This window comes from Gambusia affinis, linkage group LG23, assembly GCF_019740435.1.
Source record: "Gambusia affinis linkage group LG23, SWU_Gaff_1.0, whole genome shotgun sequence".
Classification (NCBI taxonomy): domain Eukaryota; kingdom Metazoa; phylum Chordata; class Actinopteri; order Cyprinodontiformes; family Poeciliidae; genus Gambusia; species Gambusia affinis.
This window is the reverse complement of record NC_057890.1, coordinates 3491197-3510903: the sequence shown is the minus strand read 5'-3', so window position 1 is coordinate 3510903 and position 19707 is coordinate 3491197. Positions and strand designations below refer to the sequence as shown.

Here is a 19707-nt window from a genome sequence, read left to right as displayed (position 1 = left end):
TCACTATTCTGCGCCCTGATACGCGCAAGCGGGACGTATAACAACCACGACGGACTAAAATGAGAATTAATTCGATATGCTACAATTTCGAATATGTAAGCCTCTGTTCACTTCCTTAAACACGGAGCACTTCTTTTTATGGTGGTTGGCAGAACACTGAGAACCCTGACGCTATTGCGCCCTCTACCGCGCATGCGGGACACTTTCAGGTCCTTCACCTGTTCAGCCTGCAGAACACGTACAGGTCGCATATGTGTGGCAATGTGAACGGCCCCGGCACAAAAAACAAAACCGATTTGACAAGATATTGGAATTGGGTCATTTCAGTCTGCAGTGTGAACACAGCTTTAAATAGGAAAAAGGCTAAAATCCTGATTTCAAATTACATTTTTGGCAACACCATACCCACTGTTAAGCATGGTGTTGGCAGCATTATGCTCTGGAGTTTTCCTGAAGTGCTAGAAAGCAAAGGATGAATTATATTATATTTTTCATAAAGTGCTCTTGGGCAAACCTTTAAAAGTGAACCTTAGTGGGAAAATTAGTTTGAAGGGAAAACACCCCTTTATTAAAAGCTGAAGGCACATGCATGAGTAAGGGAGCAGAACACAAAGTGAGCAACAGCCACAATTAGTGGCGACCCCTGTATTATTAGGCAGTGCAGTGAAATCACATTATGGCAGAATCTGTCCAAATAACATTGAAGGCATTTTATTAAATATCAATACATTAAAATTCAAATAGGTTAATCTTACAAACATGTTGGCTTGTCTGAACAAAACAAACAAACCCTGAAACATTCAATTGCTTCAGAAATCTAATCATGTGTCATCAGTACTCATCGGTCTAAAAGCTGTGTCAAAACCCCTGAGAAACGCCATGGCAACCAGGTGCTGCGATGAACTGTTGTCACATTCGCACATCTCAGATCAAATTCCTCTATTATCAAACAGATAAGCTGGGGAAATACATAACGACCTAATGAATAATATTTTTCAAATTTGTTGAATATGAACTTCATTAGAACCTGCTTAGCAACATGAAGTAGGATGGAAACGATCAGGACTTGATAACATCCTTCAGTCTGGAGAGAAAGAAGGAAAGCAGTCCTAGGAGTGGCTGCCCTATCGAAGTTACTCCAAAATGGAATAAAATAATAATTTGGGCCTAGTCAAAGTCTTGACAAATGAGATGCTGTGGGCCAGCTGGGCTCGGATCATTTTTTTTCCGCAAATAACTGAAGTCACGATCTGAGAAGCGCTTTTTGTTCATCAATGTTATCTTTGTCTGATAGTAAAACATTTCAATGAATAAAACCAAATCTGTAATGTTTCAAACACAGCATCACAGCACAAAACAATATAACATCATATAATTTAATATAATCCAGTGTGCAAAATATGAAGCGATCTGCAGAGGGAGGACTTGTTTACATGTTTAGTCTTGATTGGAGGAAGCATTTGAAAGCCTCCAGAGTTCTGGATCCTGATCCAAAAGGAAGTGAAGGAAAGAAAGATGGCGGCTCCCACGTTTCATTGTGCAGGTAAAAATCTGTGTTGCTTTAAAAAAAGAGCTGAGTAAAAAGGTAGTGGTTGAAGGATTTTTGATCTTTCTGCAGATCTTCAGTCGCGTGTATTCAGTGCTGTCCGTCTGCGCCGCGACTCTGCAAAACTACCAGCAGGTGGCAGCATGGCAGCGACGGCTGTCACAGCAGCAGCGGCGTGTGCTCGCCCACCGGCTCCCTCCGCCCGATGAGCTGCCGCACCCTCTCCGCCAGGCGCCCGGGCAGCGAGGGCACGTGGTGGCTCGGGTCCAGCACGTTGGTCTTGCGGCGCTCGCGCTCCTGCAGCCACATGAGGTACGGGCTGGGCGGGAAGAAGGGCCGCGAGCGCTCGCGGTACAGCTGCAGCACCACGCCGCACACGCCCAGCACCACCCACACCGTGATCATGGCGTAGTCTGCAAGACAACACGGCGAGGCGGTTAAAATTCCTATTGCGGCTCGTGCTGAAACAAGTCGATGAAAACTCACCAATGGTTTGGAACGGCGTGTCCGTGAAGGCGGCGCTGAAGTTGTTGTTGAGGAAACGCTTCAGGATGTTGAGCGTGATGTAAGAGAGGCTGGTGTAGATGTAGGCGTTGACGGCCAGCACCACGGCGTACGCCCCGACGACGCCACACGTCACGATGTTTCCCTGGAGCAAACAGGAAGCGAGGAGAATCTTAAACATGGTGGCCAATTTTACATCTAATCAGGTTAGTGAACCACTCTGACCCTCCTCTTTATCTGGGTGGGAGAAGAATGAGCTACGATTTGGACTCATGTTGCCTTCACTGGTAAACAGAAACTAGAAGCATCTAACTTAGAAGCTACAAAAATAAACTTCATGGACATTCAGTTTGGATTGTTTGCCCACCAGGGGGCACCAGCGGTACATACTGATAATCTGATCCTTTTTACACCGACTTGCAGTAGCAGCAAAACTACCAGCAGGTGGCAGCATGGCACCAATTTGTTTAGTTAACTCACAGCTTAAAAACAAACCAATCCGTCCACTTTGATCTACTAAACTAATAAATAAAGTTATCAGTAAAGAAAAACATTGGCTTGCAAAAGTATTCACACGCTATAACTTTCATAATGTTGTTCTTCATGTTTATTTAATAAACTAATACCCATAATTATTTAAACTCATTTTCCCACAGCATCTTCCATTACAGAAATAAAATCTGAAAAGTGTGGCTTACATCCATACAAAGCCCCCTTCACTCTGATACTCTTAAACAAAATCTAGCATAATTTGCACATTTCAGGTTTTTATTTATAAAACACTTTCCTTCTCCATCTGCCACAGGAAACCTGAATGAAATGTTTTGCTGCAGTGTCTGTGGTAACTAGGCAACATTCACCGGATGAAGGTGCTGTCAGATAACCAGAGTGTGAAATGTGTTACCTCTCTGGGCCACCGCACAAAGAGAAGAGGTAGTGTGACCATGATGCAGCAGAACGTCACCCAGAAAACCACGTCCGAGTTCCTGAACACTTCGAGGTCTCCTGTGTTCAAACGGAAACGCGCAGATTTAAAAATCAAAACAAGACGAGAAAAAAAACCAACAACAAGAAGGAACGGCCGCGCTGTGACACAGAGAGAGAGGCGGAACGTACCCAGCGGGGTGAAGAGGACGGTGGCAGCAACGAGGAAGCCCAGCATCAGGCCGACCACGACCACGCAGGCCATGACGGAGCCGAAGCGCCACCAGCTCATCACCAGGACGACGCCGCCCACCACACCCACCACAGCGGACACGGTCAGCCGGACTGGGAGTAAAGAATAAATAAATAAATAAATCCCAACTTGTTGACACACTGTGAGTAGGATTGGGAGGAGGGTCTTACTGTCATAGTCCAGCTGCGTGGTCCTTGTGATGAGAACGAAGAAGAAAAACGCAGCGAAGCTGAATCCCATGCAGAACAGCTCTGAACCACAGGAAGAGAGAAGGACAAATTAACCCATACAGGAAGTAGATTGACTCACATTAGCTTCCTAAAGTGTTACCTTCATCATATTCCAAGTCTTTCTATTGTTTTTCATAGCTAGTAAGTTATTTTAAAACATTTTCCTGAAACATACATGAATGGCCAGGTAGTATGAGAAACCACAGATGTTGTTTGTGAGCATAAAGTTTCTCAGTTTAAAAAATGGCTCATTTTACAGAAGTGTTTTATAAGCGTGAGCCCTCTGCTGATACAAAACATCTGTGTTCCCCCATAATAATTACACTTCCTTTCCAATCACTGTGTAGCATTAGGTGGACTTGATGGAGAGGCATGAAGCATTGAGAATTAACTCCTAAACCAAAAAACTAACTATGAACTGAGAAGTAAGACTTCTAGCGGTTTCCATTCACTTCTGTGTTTTGTGCAACTCCTTCACTGAATGCTAAGATTAGCAGGGTTCACTTTACACAGTAAAATTCAAGTACTTTTCAAGCATTTACAATCAGTACCGCATGACATCATTTATTATTGTTATTAATGTGTTGTGGCATTATTCCACATTCTACAGCAGGGATCCAGCAAACTAAAATATAGCTTTATGTCACATAAAATTACTTTGGTAATTCTAACTAACCTAAAGGTAAACTTACTTCAATCTAACTTAAATGTGAGGGAAAAAAATTGCATGTCTTTAATTAGGTGTACGTAAAAATCTGGTTTCAGCTGTACACGTTTTCCAAACGTAGGGTTTTAATCCAACGTCTGATTGCAATTTATTACAAAACTGTTCAGTTTGGATATCAAGCACTTTCCAAGACTTTCTGCAGAGATCAAGAACTTTCCAAACAAGCACCAATACAAACCCTGAATAAGACTTTGCAAAAATACAGTTTGAATTGGAGATGTAACCAAGTAGACTCAGCAGAACGCTCATAAATCCCTAGTTAAGGTGCCCGTTTGTTAGATCTCAAAAGTAGTTTTATTAAGGGATTCCCATTTTAAGTATCACAAAGCAGGTTCTACATCACCAAAAGACAAGAATACATCTGTTTGTGTGCCGACTCACCACATTTGAAGAATCGATGGCCGAAAAAGCAGACAAACAAGCCTGCCAGGCCAGCGATGGTGAAGAAGACTTTTGTCGATATTTTTCCTGCAACACGTTCACACCCAACTTAAAATAAATTCTTTAAAACGTTGATTTTTCACCAGCGGCTACGACAGATGCTAACCGAGCGTGTGACAGCCGTCCAGAGTGGAGGTGAAGCTGCAGGCGTAGGTGTGGGCAGGAACGTAGGAGGCGGAGGTGTTCAACACGGGGTCTCTGACGATGACGGAGTAGATGACGCCCTGACCGGGGATGGAGCTGAACGCCATGGCCGTCTTGTCCGTCGACCTCAGCGTCACCACCTAACAGGAGACGAGCCGGTCGTTCATCGATGCGTCGCTAAACGTATAGTTTACTCGTCATGTTTTGGTTCTCACCAGTCTGCCGCTCGCCGCCATGCCTCGGGCGTCGGCGACAGCCTGGAGGCCCCTGAACAGGCTGCTCTCTGATAGGTCGCTCTCGGGCAGGAAGTACTGGTAGACGTCGTACTCCAGGCGCCACCGCGTGTCGCTTGCTGTCGACGTGTCGCAGGCTGCCGGGGTTTGACCTCTGACAAAGGAAAAAAAACAAACAAAGAAAGAACTAATATCTACCTAAAATAAAAAAAAACACCCAACTCGACTTGACTAAGCTTAAGTCGAATCTAAACTCGACATATTAGACATATTCATAGCAAGTTAGTAAAATTTCACTGATTTAGTTTTTAGAGCATAACTTGAGTCAGCACTACACTTTGTTTGTGTTTTAATCTTTCATTTCATATCTTCCAGCTCCACTTTGTCGCTTGTTGTAACCGCAGTGTGAGTCAAGAGCAAATCATCTGGGATGTGATTGATAGGAGAAGAGCAGGGCGGGGCGGCCTGTGCTTTGTGCTGCACTTGTCACAGTCTAATGAAACTCTACACCTTATTCTCCTTTCTCTGTTATTTGTAGAATAGAGATCCACATTACTCAAAAATAGAATTGTGCATAAGAATCCGTAACTTAAATGACCATAATTAGGTTAGTTTAGCTGCCTGGCATTTTCCTAAATAAAAAAAATATCAAACAATTATTCAAAATACAAACGCTTCTCTGATTTAGACTAATAAGCAAATTAACACAACTTTACAGTTTTGTTTGGCTTTCTCTGATCTAATCAAATGCATTAGAGAAGCCTGAGCTCGACCACATTTTGATTCGACTGCCACCTCATATGCAAACAGTAAACATTACATACACCTCTGTCACATGAGAATGATTGTGGATCTCATTCCCCACAGTAAACAGTGCAGTTGAATTGATGTTGGTGCACCATGTGCAGAGAGAACAGACACTGACTGGTGGGTTTCCACTTCATTGGTCAGGGCGGGACACAAACGCGGTGGAAGCCTTGATAAACAGCTGGTATGTGTCAGTCTGCTCTACTTTGGTTCCTGCACCAGTAGGACGTCTGAACGTCACAAACCGACAGTCAAACGAGCTCCTGCCACCAACGTGTGGAGGGATCACAACATTTCTGCAGCTTTTTAAATCTTTGTGACGAGTTGCAATGCAGAAACATTAAATCTCACCAAATGCTTTTGGTCTAGTATGTTCTGCAAATGTCTTAGTATATTTGAAGTAAGAGAAAACTAACTTACAAGTAACTCTTCAACAATATATAGGAACTTGTTTTTAGTAAATATTTCCTTCATATTAATAAAGTTCCACAGGTAGATTATTTAATTCATAGCAAGAAATTTTCCTCATGTTATTAGTGAAAATGTTCTAGTAGAACTAAGAAATTATTCATTCAAAACAAGCTCTTATTTCATGCAGAAAAGTTAGTTTTCTCTTTTTTCAATTGTACTTCTGAAGTAGAAACTCAGCCAAAAACACTTAGTAAGAGTTTGGTTTTTGCAGTGTAAATGTTGATCTAAATCAAAACTGACTTCCTGTCTTCTCTAAAAACTAATCAGATAAGTAGTTTCTAATATAGCTGCTTGGTAAAAACCTCAGTGACATTGCAAGTCGACAGAAAAAAACTAAACAAAACAGAGTTTTGTTCTAATGTAGCGGTCCAGTCCACAAACCATTGGAAATGTTTCCTAGTGATTAGTCATCGAGGTTTAATACTCAGAAATATTCATGACAAAAAAAACCACAGATCTGCTTTGCGTGTTTGCAGAACTGTTGAAGCCTGCAACCAGAGTGGCTAAACAGGAAGTGAAGCAAACTCTCTCCGGCTCACCTCTCGTATCCTAAATTAGCGGGGCCGAAGCGGACGGTGGTCTCGTACAGGTTGTAGCTGATGTAGACGTTGGGATCCACGTCCAGGCTGGACTCCATGCTGCAGGCTCCAGGGACCGGCGCTGGAAAGTACAACCAGTGCAAAAACTAAACAGATAGTATGCTTCTCGGTTTGTGGTGAGAGATTTTGCAGAAAGGCGTTTCGTGACTGAGAGTGCACAACTTCCTGCTCTCCTTACCAGCGCTTGAGTAAGAGAGGATGACTCCGGTCCCAGAGACGGGTTCCTCGTCGGGAGAAGACAGGAACAAGAAGAGCAGGGTTTGGGCCGGCTGCAGAGCCGAGAGGAGCCCAGAGTCCACGGCCGACAGGAAAAGACCTTCATCTGGGGTCTGGAACACAGACGGCAAGCTCAGGCATTTATCCATTCTATTTGGACGCACTAATCAGCCTCGTTAAAGAAAAAAAGCAGAGTTAGCAGCAGTTAGGCTGAAGGTAAATTTAAACTTATGGACAAGAGTTTGTTTTAAACAGACTAAACACTGTGTATAAAAAAACAAACAAAAAAAAACACAAAAAACCTCCATCTTGTTGGAACTGAAAACAAATGAGTTTGAGTCTGCTTTAAACTTCCACACTGAAGAGGGTTGGTTATTTCTTCATTAATCAAAATATAACTTTAATTAAAGGGTACCGAAGTTATTTACCCTACAGAAATGTTTTCCATCACAACTGTATCCCAATCAGGAGATTTTTAAACTGCAATTTTCACCAGAGCAGTAACTGCGGACAAGTCTGGCTCCGTGTTGTCGGACCACAAAGAAACCAGTCAACATTTAACTGCTCAACAAAAACGGGCTTGTTGTTGTTCCTCTCCATCACAGCTTCATTGTAACTCCAGCAACAACAACAGTCTACTGCAGATCCAGCGCAGAGGCTCCATCTGTAGGAAATACTCAATAATCAATAACGGATCAGGTTTTTATGTGTCGCCTTCAGATTGCTCTTATTTGATTCCAATGTTCAGGGTCACAATTCGATTCGGAGACGATTTCTGAGATTCATCATTTCCATTTGCATGATTTATTGTTCTCCTCTGCCAACCAAACACTGGATGACTAAAGTCTTCAGTCTGATGCTTAGGTCTCAATTAGAGCTTACTTTGAAGAACTATTTTGTTTACAGAGACATCATGATTAATTTCATTTGTTGTTTCTGTTTTCTTTATTTATTTTGGATATTTTAACTGTGCCCCAGTTCCACTGTTAAATATTCATTAGAATTTTAAATTTGTTGGTCTTCCAGAATGTGTTCTTGCATTATTATTACATTACTTTAAAATTATAAGTTGTCCAGCAATAGTTGTTATTGTGAAAGGTGTAGACACAACCAAAAAAATCGTGAAAGTCATCGGAGCAAAGCAAGGAAAAAAAGGGGAACTAATTAAAGATATCATAAACAAGAAGTTAAAATCTTTAGAATGACTTTGCGTTGTTGCTGAAAACTCTACATCCCCTTTTATTTGGACCAGTTTAGCAGACTTGGATCTGTTTTCCTTTCATCTGTCTGAAGCAGGCAATTAATCACAGATTAGTTTTCTCCCAGAATAATCAGAGAACATTCCCTGACCTGCAAGTGCCACCTTGACCCCTCGGGGAGATTTTTTTCCCCCTCTGAAACTCCTGGGACCCCGGCCAAAAGATTTATTACCCCCATCCCGCTCCTGGAAGTCGTTGCGTCTGCTGCTCATGACCTGAGGACTGTACATCAGCTGACTGGGCCTTCTCTCAGAGGGTCAGCCGACCCGCCTCACAAAGCCTCATTCATTCATTCCGTGGCGGCAGAACGTTTTAAGCGCACCCTGTGACCCCGTGCATTAGCGGGAGAAATTAAAAACGCACTTGTTTTGCTGATTTAACTCGCCCGGTTCACTGAACCTACACCTGAAATCACAGGAACATTAAAGGAAATGAAGCTTCTGCCACAAACAGTCCGTCATTTATCTGGTAAGTAAATCCCATTTCCTCGCGTTTCACTGCAGTGAGCGGATGCATGAAAGTAATCCCTGTTCCTCTCACCCTGGTGTAGGAGAGCGTGGCGTTGCGGTGCAGCGTGTGGAACTGCAGCGTGATGAAGGCCACGTCCGGAGGGATCCGGGTCACCACGGCCTCCACCGTCTCGTTCAGAGAGACGTTCACGTTCTGGAACGCCCCCGGCAGGAACGTCACGCGGTCTGAGGACACAAAAACGACCCAGATGGTCACATGGACGTCCAGGAATCATTAGCTTCAGTCAGAGTCTTCTACTGCTGCGCTACGACACAGGCTGCTAGAGGAGATGGCTTTTGGCCACGCTCGTTAGCATCAACAACATGAACAGTATGAGTAAACATTTAATTTCCCTCTTGGATTAAGGAAGGGTTTTTGAAGGGCTCAGCAATAAGCCGGTCACAATTATCAATAAATCAATTAATGGGATAATAAATTAAAATGAGCGCAATATCGAGGAAAGTTTTGTGAAACACTGCAAAACTTGGACACATGTACCAACTGTTAGCTTGCACTACCTGTTTTATTGTTTTTGTTGCAATTTTGATTACCAAGACTTCATAATCCATTTTAATTATTGTTGCTTTATTTGCTTTTATTTTTTATGGTTGAATGTTTTCCAGTTCCAATGTTCTTTAGAAATTAAAGTTTTTTTTTTAAATGTTTGAGTGGGTATACTCGCATTAATTATTATTATTTATTTGTTAAAAATGGTCACAAAATGACTGTATAATTGTTTATCAAAAATACGTTCTGGGACAAAATTTGTTATAATGACAGACCTGTCCAATAGCCAAGCAAAAATTTGGTTGAAAACGGACTAAAAATACAACATTGAAATTGTGATTAGTCGACATAAACCTGAATTCTTCACTACTGATTTTCATAGAGCAGTTCTATTAAAGAGGTTGTCTTAATTTTGACTTTTCAAATGCTGCTGCTGTTGTTTTTTAATTCAAAATTACTTCTTATGTCATGTGCTACAAGATGTTCACATTTCTTCTCTTTGATAGTCGTGGATCTTTGACAATTTCCCAAAAAATAAAAAATAAATAAAAAATCCGTTCAGTCTGTGCAAGTCTGAATGCTCTCTTTAATCTCCACTGCAGCTAATGGGCAAGATCTGATGGAAGATTTTCTTTGATAATGAGTACAAATATATTTTTGTCAGGCCAAGCCTCAGATATACCAGGATTAATTAAGTGCATCATCTGATAATCTGCTTTCATTGCCTCCCAAGATGTTTTTCCCCCACAAATCAGGAAGACTAATCAGTTAACTATGGATGTTTTCATTCCTCAGCCAGTTTGGAAGGAATGAGCTGAAGGGAACCCAATCTCAATGCCAACATCTCTTTACATGATCGAGTAACTTGACTTTTAAAAATGTTATTACGTAAAACATCTAGTTTAACAAAGTAAAACCTAATGTTTTCACCTGCTGTTGCCTGTAAATTCCTTATAAGTGCAATTATCTGAACTTAAAACTACTTTACCCAGACTGTGGTTTGCTGCATTTTATTGACTTTCCTTCATGTTTATTCCACTGACATCAGGCACGTGCCACTTTAAGAATTAACTTTTCATCTACCTATTTCTTATAGTGAGGTTAGTGGACTAAATATGTCGTTTTTTTAGCTAGCTAAGCTACAGCTACTTTTCTGCACGAGCGGAATTACTTGTCCTGCAAGTTTAACAGACAAACCCGCAATGAATTCAGAAATGTTATACAGATAAAATGATTTATGAAAAGATTTATATAAAAAAAAAAGGAAGTACACACTAACACGCCGTAGCCGTGACTGTACTCACTTTCTACTTGAGCTTGTACTTCACACACGAAGAAGAGCAGCAGCGGACTCCACATCCAGTGAGACATTTCCCTCCGGTTTACCTACCCGACAAAAATAAAAACCTCTTCAACCTGCCGGCGGTTGAAAAATCACCGGAAACCGCGAACTCGTCCGTGTTTTCGTCCCACCAACCGGGATAGTGACATAGTGGACAGCTGAGGTCTGCTCCCTGTAACAAACCCCGACTTGTTTCCCTCACTCCGCTCCCTGCCGCTCTGCTGGTTCAACAACGGGCTCCTTCTGGCTTGGAAGTCTCGCCTCTAATCCCGCGATACTTCGAGTTAACTTGAACTTCAATATTAAATGACTATTATTTTGTTACTTTTAATTTTTTAAACAAATTTGATTAGTTCTATGTATATATACACGTATGTATATATTTTTTCGTACGCCTTTTTATTTCTTTTTTTTTAAATAGATCATAATTTAACAATAACAAAAACTAATACAACTTAAGAGAAAAGGCCATAAAATAATTAACGGGATCAAAACGTTCATGTCCGATATTCTCTCTTGAACTTTGACTAGACCTTTCAACATTTTGGAAGCAGCTAGACGGACCAAATTTCACTTGGAGGTATCAGAGTAAATTCACACCATACTTCTCAGATTTTTATTTGTAAAACAAGCAATGCAAAGAACTGTAAATAAACATGTTTCAAGTAACTCATCTTATTTTTAAGCTAATTTATTTTGTAGCTGTAAAAGGCTAATATTTACATTGTAGTTTTATTGTTTTTTTCCCCCTCATAAATAAAAGAACCTGAGAACTTCTGCTCCTACTCGTGGCAGTGTTTTGAGCAGATAAAGTTTCGCTTCCTGCCCTTAAATCCGTTGGCAACAATAACAGGAGTTGTGAAAGTAAGAAGTTGCATATACACACACACACACAACCAAAACAGAGGCAGAAACATGGGAATACGTGCTATGATTGTTTAGATGTTACATTAAATCAACATGGCCTCACACGGTTTGACCACTGTGCATTTATTTATATCACTCTTTCACTCATTCATACTTTAAAACGACGCAGGCTCCACACTGACACAAGAAAGCAAAACATTACAGCGACAGCAGACAGAGACGGGGCTCTGGTGGCGACATGCGGCAGGAGGCTTCGCCTTGAGGAGTCTGTGGGTGAAACGGCGGCGGCGGCCCGTAAAGGGGCGGGGCTCTAGCTCTTCCGCAGGCTGACGTCGGCGCTGGTCAGCAGCGGAGATAGCGACGTGTTGTCCGAGGCCTCTTCTCTCTTTAGGACAAGGAAAGCCTCACGACTGATTCCCAGCAGCTCTCGGAGTCCGCTGTTCTCTAGCTGGAACACACAAACACAGTTGGTTGTGTGTGTGAGAACTACTAATGGTCTAGTTAAAGACTGGAGTTAAACCTCACTAACATGTTGTTAGTGAGGTTTAACTCCATATATATACGACCTTGAAAATGCTTTTTGTGCTTAAAAATCTTCCTGTCTGACTGGATTAAACCATAAAAAAAAATCATCTTTTATTCTTTTGTGCCACTTGGGAGATGAATTTGCTGGTGTACTTTGGATTATTGACCTCATGACCTCAGCTTAATGTACCTTTTCATTCAGTATTATCTGACAGAAAGCAGAACATAGAGCCCAGTCCAACAGAAAGAGACAGAAATCTGATAACTTAGGTTGAACCATCTGGTGTAGATGTGCACCAGTAAATCATCAAAAATGATACATACATGTATTTATTGTGTAATTATGTATTACAAGTGTTGATCCATTAGAGAACAACATGTTACTTATACTGTACTTATATTATATTATTTGGGACATAAAAAAAAAACTAGCTAGCTAGCACAAGTAAATTAGCAGGTAGTTACCAACAGCCTCCAGTCTCATAAAGTAATAAAGACATCTGCATGAGACTCAAACTTTCACTTGACTGAAAAGTCCGGCAAAAAAAACCAAGTAAACAAACAAACAAACAACATTAAGGATCGAACGATGCTGCAACAACATTTAAGACCTGCGATTAGCATATTTACATCTTTGAAAATGAACTTAAGACATTTTAAGTTCATTTATTTTGCACCAGAGTTAAGGAGTCACTCTGGTATAAAATACTTGTAAAACTAATTCTTTCTGAAAGTGTCCGGCGTTACCTCCAGCTGTTTAATCCTCTCCTCGTCTTCACAAACCCGGCCCTCGTCCACCTCTATCGCCTTCCTCATCACCGAGGCCATCTCGTTTATTTTGTCTATGTGCGCCTGCATTGCCTGCAAAGAGGAGAAGGACATTCAACATGTTCCATACATTTTATGCATGTTTCTCATCAGCAGGTCAGCTCTAAGCGGGTGTGCGGACCGTGGTGTGCTGCTCTTTCAGCTGGGTGACGATGGTAGGGTCCTCCCTCTTGCTGGCCATGAGAAGCCTGAACACCTGCTCCCTGTATTTGGTCATGATGAGCTCTAGTGCAGACTGGTGCTCCTCCAACGACGTCCGGAGCTCTGCAGGAGGAGAGGACACAAGCTTGGTCCTGTCTCTTATAGAATGAGTCAACAAGATGCCGGCTGTAGGACTGAAGGAGCGTGGATCCAGAAGTGTTTTACCTTTGTTTTCCTGTTGGAGTTCCCTGATCTGACGGTTTTCCTGCTGGATTCCCAGGACCAGACTGGAGCGAGGTCGATGTCGTGCAACCTGGTTAAGAGAATCGATCTCCTCCTGGTACTGGCAACAGGAGATCACACATCACCAACTTTTCATACAGCGCTGCAGCTAACCATTATTTTAGTAATCGATTGTTCTGACAATCAATCGAGGGTGAAAAAAAAAAAAGGCACATTCACCAGAGACTCCATTTAACTTTTTAAGTAAGAATATTCAATACTTTATCATTCCTTTAGTGAACTTGACCATGGTGAAGCTGAAACTTTGCCACTTGAGGAGTACAGATGAAGGTATTTAAGGTTTTTATCTTATTTGCAAAATTTAGTCAAAACTGTTCATTTACCGTTTTGGCTTAAATGCAGCTCTGACTATGTTGTTTTTTCAGCAAATAGCCTTTTTGTTTGTTTGTATAGCTCCCTTAACGATTAGTTAATTAGATTAGTAAATCAGTTGACAATTATTTCCCTAATTGATTAATGAAGATCAATTGTTTCAGCCCTATTTTTGCAGGTCTTTTTTAAAATTATGACTTTCTCTTTCGCCATTTCATATGTACAACAATGTTCACAAACCCATTTGTGCTGGAGAATGCGTTTACATAAAATATGCTCCAGCTTTCTGGGAGAACACTGCCCCCTGGTGGCAGCCAGTTTAAAACCAACTTGCTGTATGAGAATATTAAATGAAAGTTATGGAGTTAGGCCGCTTTTCTGAGTGAACCCCGTCATGAATTAAGTGCTTCCAGCCACTAACTGCGTTTACAACCTCTGTCCACACTCAGCCAGCAACACACTCATGCCCTACCTGCTTCATGGCCTCCACCCGCTTGTTGAGGGAGGTTGTCTGTTCGATGAGCATCTCTGCGGCATTGTCGTGGTTACGGAGTCTTTCTACTAAGGACTTGGCATCTGCCAGAACCTTCTCTAAAGAACAGTTCATACCTGAGGAGAGACGAGTCATAGTCAGGACAAATTCAGAGAAGATCCGAAGAGATCACTCTAAAATTAATTAGTTAGGATAACTAACAATAGGAACATCTAGATGTTCAAAACTCAAACTATCCTGGGAAAAGGAACATTATAGGTTGTTTACTAAAACCGTATCTAATTTTCTGAACTACATGATCTAATAAAGAAAGATGGAATCAGATTCTAGAAACACAATGAAAAGTGCAGGTACAGCTCAGTACATACAAATATAATTAATAGAATGAAAATATTACAGTTATATCTAATTTACTTCTCTATCCGAGAGATGTTAATATAGTTGCAACTCATAGGATCATTTTAACTTTGTAACAAGCTCAACAGTGCGTTGTTACTAGTTGTAAGCCACAATCATTAAACTAATCAGAAATCATTTTACACTGTGTCTAATGGGTTTATACGAGTTTCACTTTTTTTTTAATTAAGGTACTGGAATCGATATTTCTATTATCAAATTTTAATCTAGCTATAATATTTCAATTTATAAAGCTCCACTTGTTGTTTTATAGTAATATCCAGGACAGGTCAGCATATTTTACAGAGATAAAAAAAATGCTGTTCTTAGCTTATTTTAACTCTACCTCCTCATTTTCTGACTTTAGCTGACAGTTGCTAGGTATGCTAACTAAACTAATACCATCTAGCAGTGGATTACGATACACTAAACAATTAATAAAAAAAATATTTTACAGCAGCCCCTGTTTTTGCTTATTGTTCAGTGCTCATTTTAAACATGATGAAAAATGTAAAATATGAAAGTCATACCTGAAGAGCTCAAAGTGCAAGTAGACGCTAGTGTTAGCTAGCCTCTTTACTTCCTGTTGACGTTTGGTGGTTGTCATTAGCTAGACGCTAAAACTGGTCCTCGGCTGAAGTTCTGCTGTGGTTCCGTTCCCTTCGAACACGCACGACAATGGAAGCAGACAGAAACATTCACGTTAGCTCTGCTGTCAGTCCTGCGACGCGCCAAGAAGCCGCTTTCAGCCACAGCAAACCGAACTCTTCCGAAACAGCGCCGTCCACTTCCGCGAGAGTTTGAGCTCACGCCCTCGCGAGAGCGAACCCGATTTCCTGTAGTGACAGAAAAGATGGCGGATCGGCTAACGCAACTTCAAGACGCGGTCAATTCGGTTCGCAAAACTCTCTTTTAAAAGAAACTGTTGAAAACGGACATTATTTTTTGTGATTATGTGACGAGAACTTGATAGCTTTGATTAAATAAGCAGTAATAGCAAGTAGTAACTCCTCCAAAACTACAGTATACATGACTTTTCAAGCTATCTAGCTACCACAGCTAACCACTAGATGCACAAGTATATGGTTTTTATTTAATTTACTAAGAAAAATATAGTCTTCTTTACATGCTTGGCACATTTGAATATCATGTCGTATTGGATGCTCTACTTAGATTCGGTTGAAGCTAGGTAGCTCTAAGTCGTTGGTGGACTGCAGCGTCTGTATTGAATGATAATCTAATCGACTTCTGCATTGATTGTGTTTCTGCTGCAGCTCGCTGATCAGTTCTGTAACGCCATCGGCGTTCTGCAGCAATGTGCTCCACCTGCCTCTTTCAGTAACATCCAGACGGCCATCAACAAGGATCAGCCTGCAAACCCCACTGAAGGTTGGCCTAGTACATGTTCATAAACTAACACAGAATAGTGCTTTAAATATGAAGCTAAAATAAGTAAGGTTTTCTACTTTTTATTTCATGAAAGCAAATATAAACAAATCTAAAAGATGAGGTATGTCTCTACCACATTCACATATTTGGAGGGGGATTTCCCCCCAAAGTAGCTCAAATTCAACCAGTTTGGAGGGAGGACATCTGTGAACACAAGTTTTCAGATCCCAGTTGGACTTTGACTAGGCCATTCTAACACATCCATGTGCTTTGATCCAAAACCTTCTTCTCCAGCTTTTTGCTTCACTGCGGACCAGCTTTGTGAATGACAAGGTGTTGGCATGGCTCTGCTGAACGCAGGATAATACAATAATCAAATAATTTTGGGTTTTTTTTATTATTTTTTTTATTTTGAGTTGACTTCCTCTTTCACTGCCTCCCCACACTAATAAAATTCAAATGTGTTTAACAATTGCAAAGCCACAATGAGGCTTGTGGCTTTATGATCCCAAAATGCGATTCTGCAAAAGGTTTAGCCTGTGTTGAACAAAAATGCTCTTTTGCACACTTCATTAACGTTTACAGATTTTTTTCTCTCTCTGATCTCTTTTTTCCAGAATACGCCCAACTGTTTGCAGCTCTGATAGCGAGGACAGCCAAAGACGTGGACGTTCTGATCGACTCTCTTCCCAGCGAGGAGTCTACGGCGGCCCTGCAGGTCAGAAGAGTCCGCTCACAATAACGCCTTAAGCAGGAGTTCGCGTGCTGCTCATTCGGTCTAGCGCGAGTGTCTGTATGTCCAAATGGATTAACTCGCAAGAAAAATAAAAACTTTAAAAAAAAGTTAAAATGACAAATATTAGTTTATAAATGTTGAAATAATGAAGTAAGCTAATTTCATCCCAGTAGTTTTCTTTTTCCCGTTTCAAATTGAAAATATTTAACCTTACTCATCGCTGTTTTGGCTGGAGACGTAGCTAGCACTACCAATCCTAGCATACGTCGCTGCATGGCAGCGTAAGCAAAGTAGCGACTTGTATGTGACAATATTTTATTTAGATTGATTAAAAAGAAAAAACAACCAATCTAGAGTATTTTAACTGTATTGTTTTTACATAAAAAATATATATATTTCTCAAAGTTTATTGTTATAACTAATCGTGGATCCCATTAAGGTTTCTTGTGGGGATCTTCCAGCTTTCGGCCAGCAGAGGGAGCCATTTGGGTTGGTTTCCATTTAGGGAGTCCCAGAATCTTGGAGGGAAATAGTTTGTTCTCTTATTCAAACCAGACTTCAGTTTTTCTTCTAAAAGTTTTCATTTTGAAAATGCATCAGAAGTATTCATACAGTCAATGTTCACCGTGTTGACTGTTGTTCTCCAGAGTATCGCTGATGCTCTGTTGTTCTTATCCGATCAATACTTTGAGTTTTTCTACCTGCCTTTTGAGATCTAAGTTGTTGGCAGACAGTTGAGAAAACAATTCTTATGGAATTGGATCCAGTGAAATCCAATTCTTTTTTTTTTTTCTCGCAGAGTAAACTTTTTGATACAAGGTCACTCTGCGCAACAATCACTCTCTGCGTAATTTGTATATCATAATGCCACTTTCTGGTTGTACAGCTGCTTTTTGTCAGCCTCTGTTTTGGCTGCTTGTACATGGAATTAGCCTCGCTGCTAATGTGCAGCTCCCTTTTCTGGAAGCGCAAGGATACATGAGATCCTGAGCCTTCTGGGGTCGCTGGGTAAAAATAATGCAAGTCATGTGAGCGTGTGCATGATATATTTATGGAATGACTACTAAGATGGCTAAAAGAGTGAAGTTGGGATCATGCTGTAAGTATGCTGGAGCTCTGCTTTTGTGTCCAGATGGTGGCCTATACCAGCAAAAGGCTTTAATATGTAAAATATAGATTTATGTTATGGCTGTTTCCCAAAATGCTTTAAGCCGCCTCCTTGAATTTATGTCCATATAAATAATGATTTGATTTTATGTTACAATTTGACAAAAAAGTAAGTGCATAATTGTGAAATGGGAGGAAACCAAAACAAATTTTTTTACCAGTAGAAATCTGAAAAGTGTGGCATGGATCTTTATTCCAAACCTTTAATCAGATAACTCTTAATGAAACCAAACTCTAAGAAGCACCCTTTATCATTGTAAGAGCAGCCATGGCTGCAATAGACTGAGCTGGATCATCATGTGCTGAAATGGCCCAGTCAAAGTCCAGGTCAAAAGGACAGACGTATCCCAAAATACTGGAGTATATTTGCCACTTTTTAAAATTTTTTTATTTATTAATTCACCAATTAGTGCATACAAAACAAACATAACAGAACTCTTAAGTGAAAGAAGATTAAAATCCGACGCAGCGGTTGACTCTGCGTTCTGTCACCTGTCGCCAGGCGGCCAGCCTCCGTCAGCTGGAGGAGGAGAACCACGACGCGGCGGCCCGTCTGGAGGAGGTGGTGTACCGCGGCGACATGCTGCTGGAGAAGATCCAGAACGCGCTGGCCGACATCGCCCAGTCGCAGCTGCGCACACGCAACGGAGCGCTGAGCCAGCCTTCGCCGGCCGAGTCCTGACGTCACGCCATGGCCACCAATGGACACTTTTTTTTGGTTTTGTTTTGTTGTTTTTTTTCCCACACGGCGATTGTTTTATTTTCCAAAAACGGGAAGATCTCTCCACTGCCAAATGTGTGTCTGGGATGAACAACACTGGAGTCTCCAATAGAGTTTAAAGTTAAAAGCATTATTTTGAAATTCATAGTTGAAGTCATTCCATTTCATTTGGACATTCACCATAGCAACACGTCCTCTGTCTTATATATGTAGATTCCAGGCTGTACATTTCATTTGTTGTTGTTTTTTTGACAATATTCTGCTTTTTGACAAATGTAAACACTTCAGTCTGCTTTGAAAAAGGTTACATTGTAAATAAGTGATTAAAAATACAGAGCAGCATTTCCGTTAACAGCCTACACTTTATTTTAGTTGATCTCAAATATTTCCTGGATCAGGTCTGTAAAGCATAATTTTTCTTGTCTTTTGTTAAATGTCTCATCACAAAATAAGTAAAGTTAAGATTATGCACTGTTGTAATCATGGCAGTTTAGGGGGATTTACACCACTTGAACACCAGGAGGCACTTTTGTAAATATATATTAATGTAACGCCTCCTTCTGTGTGTGACATCATTGGGGGGGAAAAAAATCAAGACATGAGGAAGAGAACTGTTTAGCTCCACTAATCTGGTTCATCCGTGTTTGATTTTCAAAAGTCTAACGGTGCTACGTTCATCTGTTCGGTTGTGTTCAAGCTGCATTGGGATGGGCGGCCATCATGCCATCCAGGAAGTAGAACCCGGAATTAAACCAAACGTGTAAATAACCCGGCTGAAGCTGGTGGAAGTGTCATTAATCCAGAATGAAATGAGTTCTATACCAAGACGTGCCGCTCAGCGACGAAAAGCCACGTCAATAATATGGAGTGAAACTCTGCGGACAAAGACAATTTTTAAATGATGCTCTGCTTTTTAAGGCCTTTTTAAAAAAATAAATAAATATCACTGCATTTACAAGAAAAATGAATATTGAAAGGCTGAAAACAGCCTCTCAACTATGATGTGCAGGAGTGGCATCATCATCATGTTGTCAGGAGAATTCCTGGTGCCCTTCACAAAGCACAATCTAGCAAATATAATAGAAACCATTTCATTTTGGCTCTTAACCATTACAT

At 40.9% G+C, this 19707-nt stretch overlaps 3 protein-coding genes across 3 annotated transcripts; 1 reads left to right on the top strand and 2 right to left on the bottom strand.

The window, feature by feature from the left end:
• Positions 1–695: 695 nt before the first annotated feature.
• tm7sf3 (transmembrane 7 superfamily member 3) lies at positions 696–10989 on the bottom strand. Its single transcript, XM_044107932.1, has 12 exons — positions 10676–10989; positions 8895–9049; positions 7058–7208; positions 6820–6940; positions 4985–5156; positions 4732–4909; positions 4566–4652; positions 3398–3478; positions 3167–3319; positions 2955–3055; positions 2033–2195; positions 696–1959 (listed from the first exon to the last, which is right to left on the bottom strand). The coding sequence occupies exons 1-12, from the start codon at positions 10740–10742 to the stop codon at positions 1706–1708; spliced, it is 1683 nt and encodes a 560-aa protein (XP_043963867.1). The 5' UTR covers positions 10743–10989; the 3' UTR covers positions 696–1705.
• Positions 10990–11315: 326 nt separating this feature from the next.
• Positions 11316–15402, bottom strand: fgfr1op2 (FGFR1 oncogene partner 2). The gene is made up of 6 exons (XM_044107933.1): positions 15109–15402; positions 14162–14298; positions 13300–13417; positions 13055–13197; positions 12853–12966; positions 11316–12028 (listed from the first exon to the last, which is right to left on the bottom strand). Exons 2-6 carry the CDS (start codon positions 14294–14296, stop codon positions 11891–11893), a joined length of 648 nt encoding a protein of 215 aa, XP_043963868.1. The 5' UTR covers positions 14297–14298; positions 15109–15402; the 3' UTR covers positions 11316–11890.
• On the top strand, positions 15362–19359 carry med21 (mediator complex subunit 21). Its single transcript, XM_044107935.1, has 4 exons — positions 15362–15473; positions 15853–15967; positions 16585–16685; positions 18373–19359. Exons 1-4 carry the CDS (start codon positions 15432–15434, stop codon positions 18550–18552), a joined length of 438 nt encoding a protein of 145 aa, XP_043963870.1. The 5' UTR covers positions 15362–15431; the 3' UTR covers positions 18553–19359.
• The last annotated feature ends 348 nt before the right edge of the window (positions 19360–19707 follow it).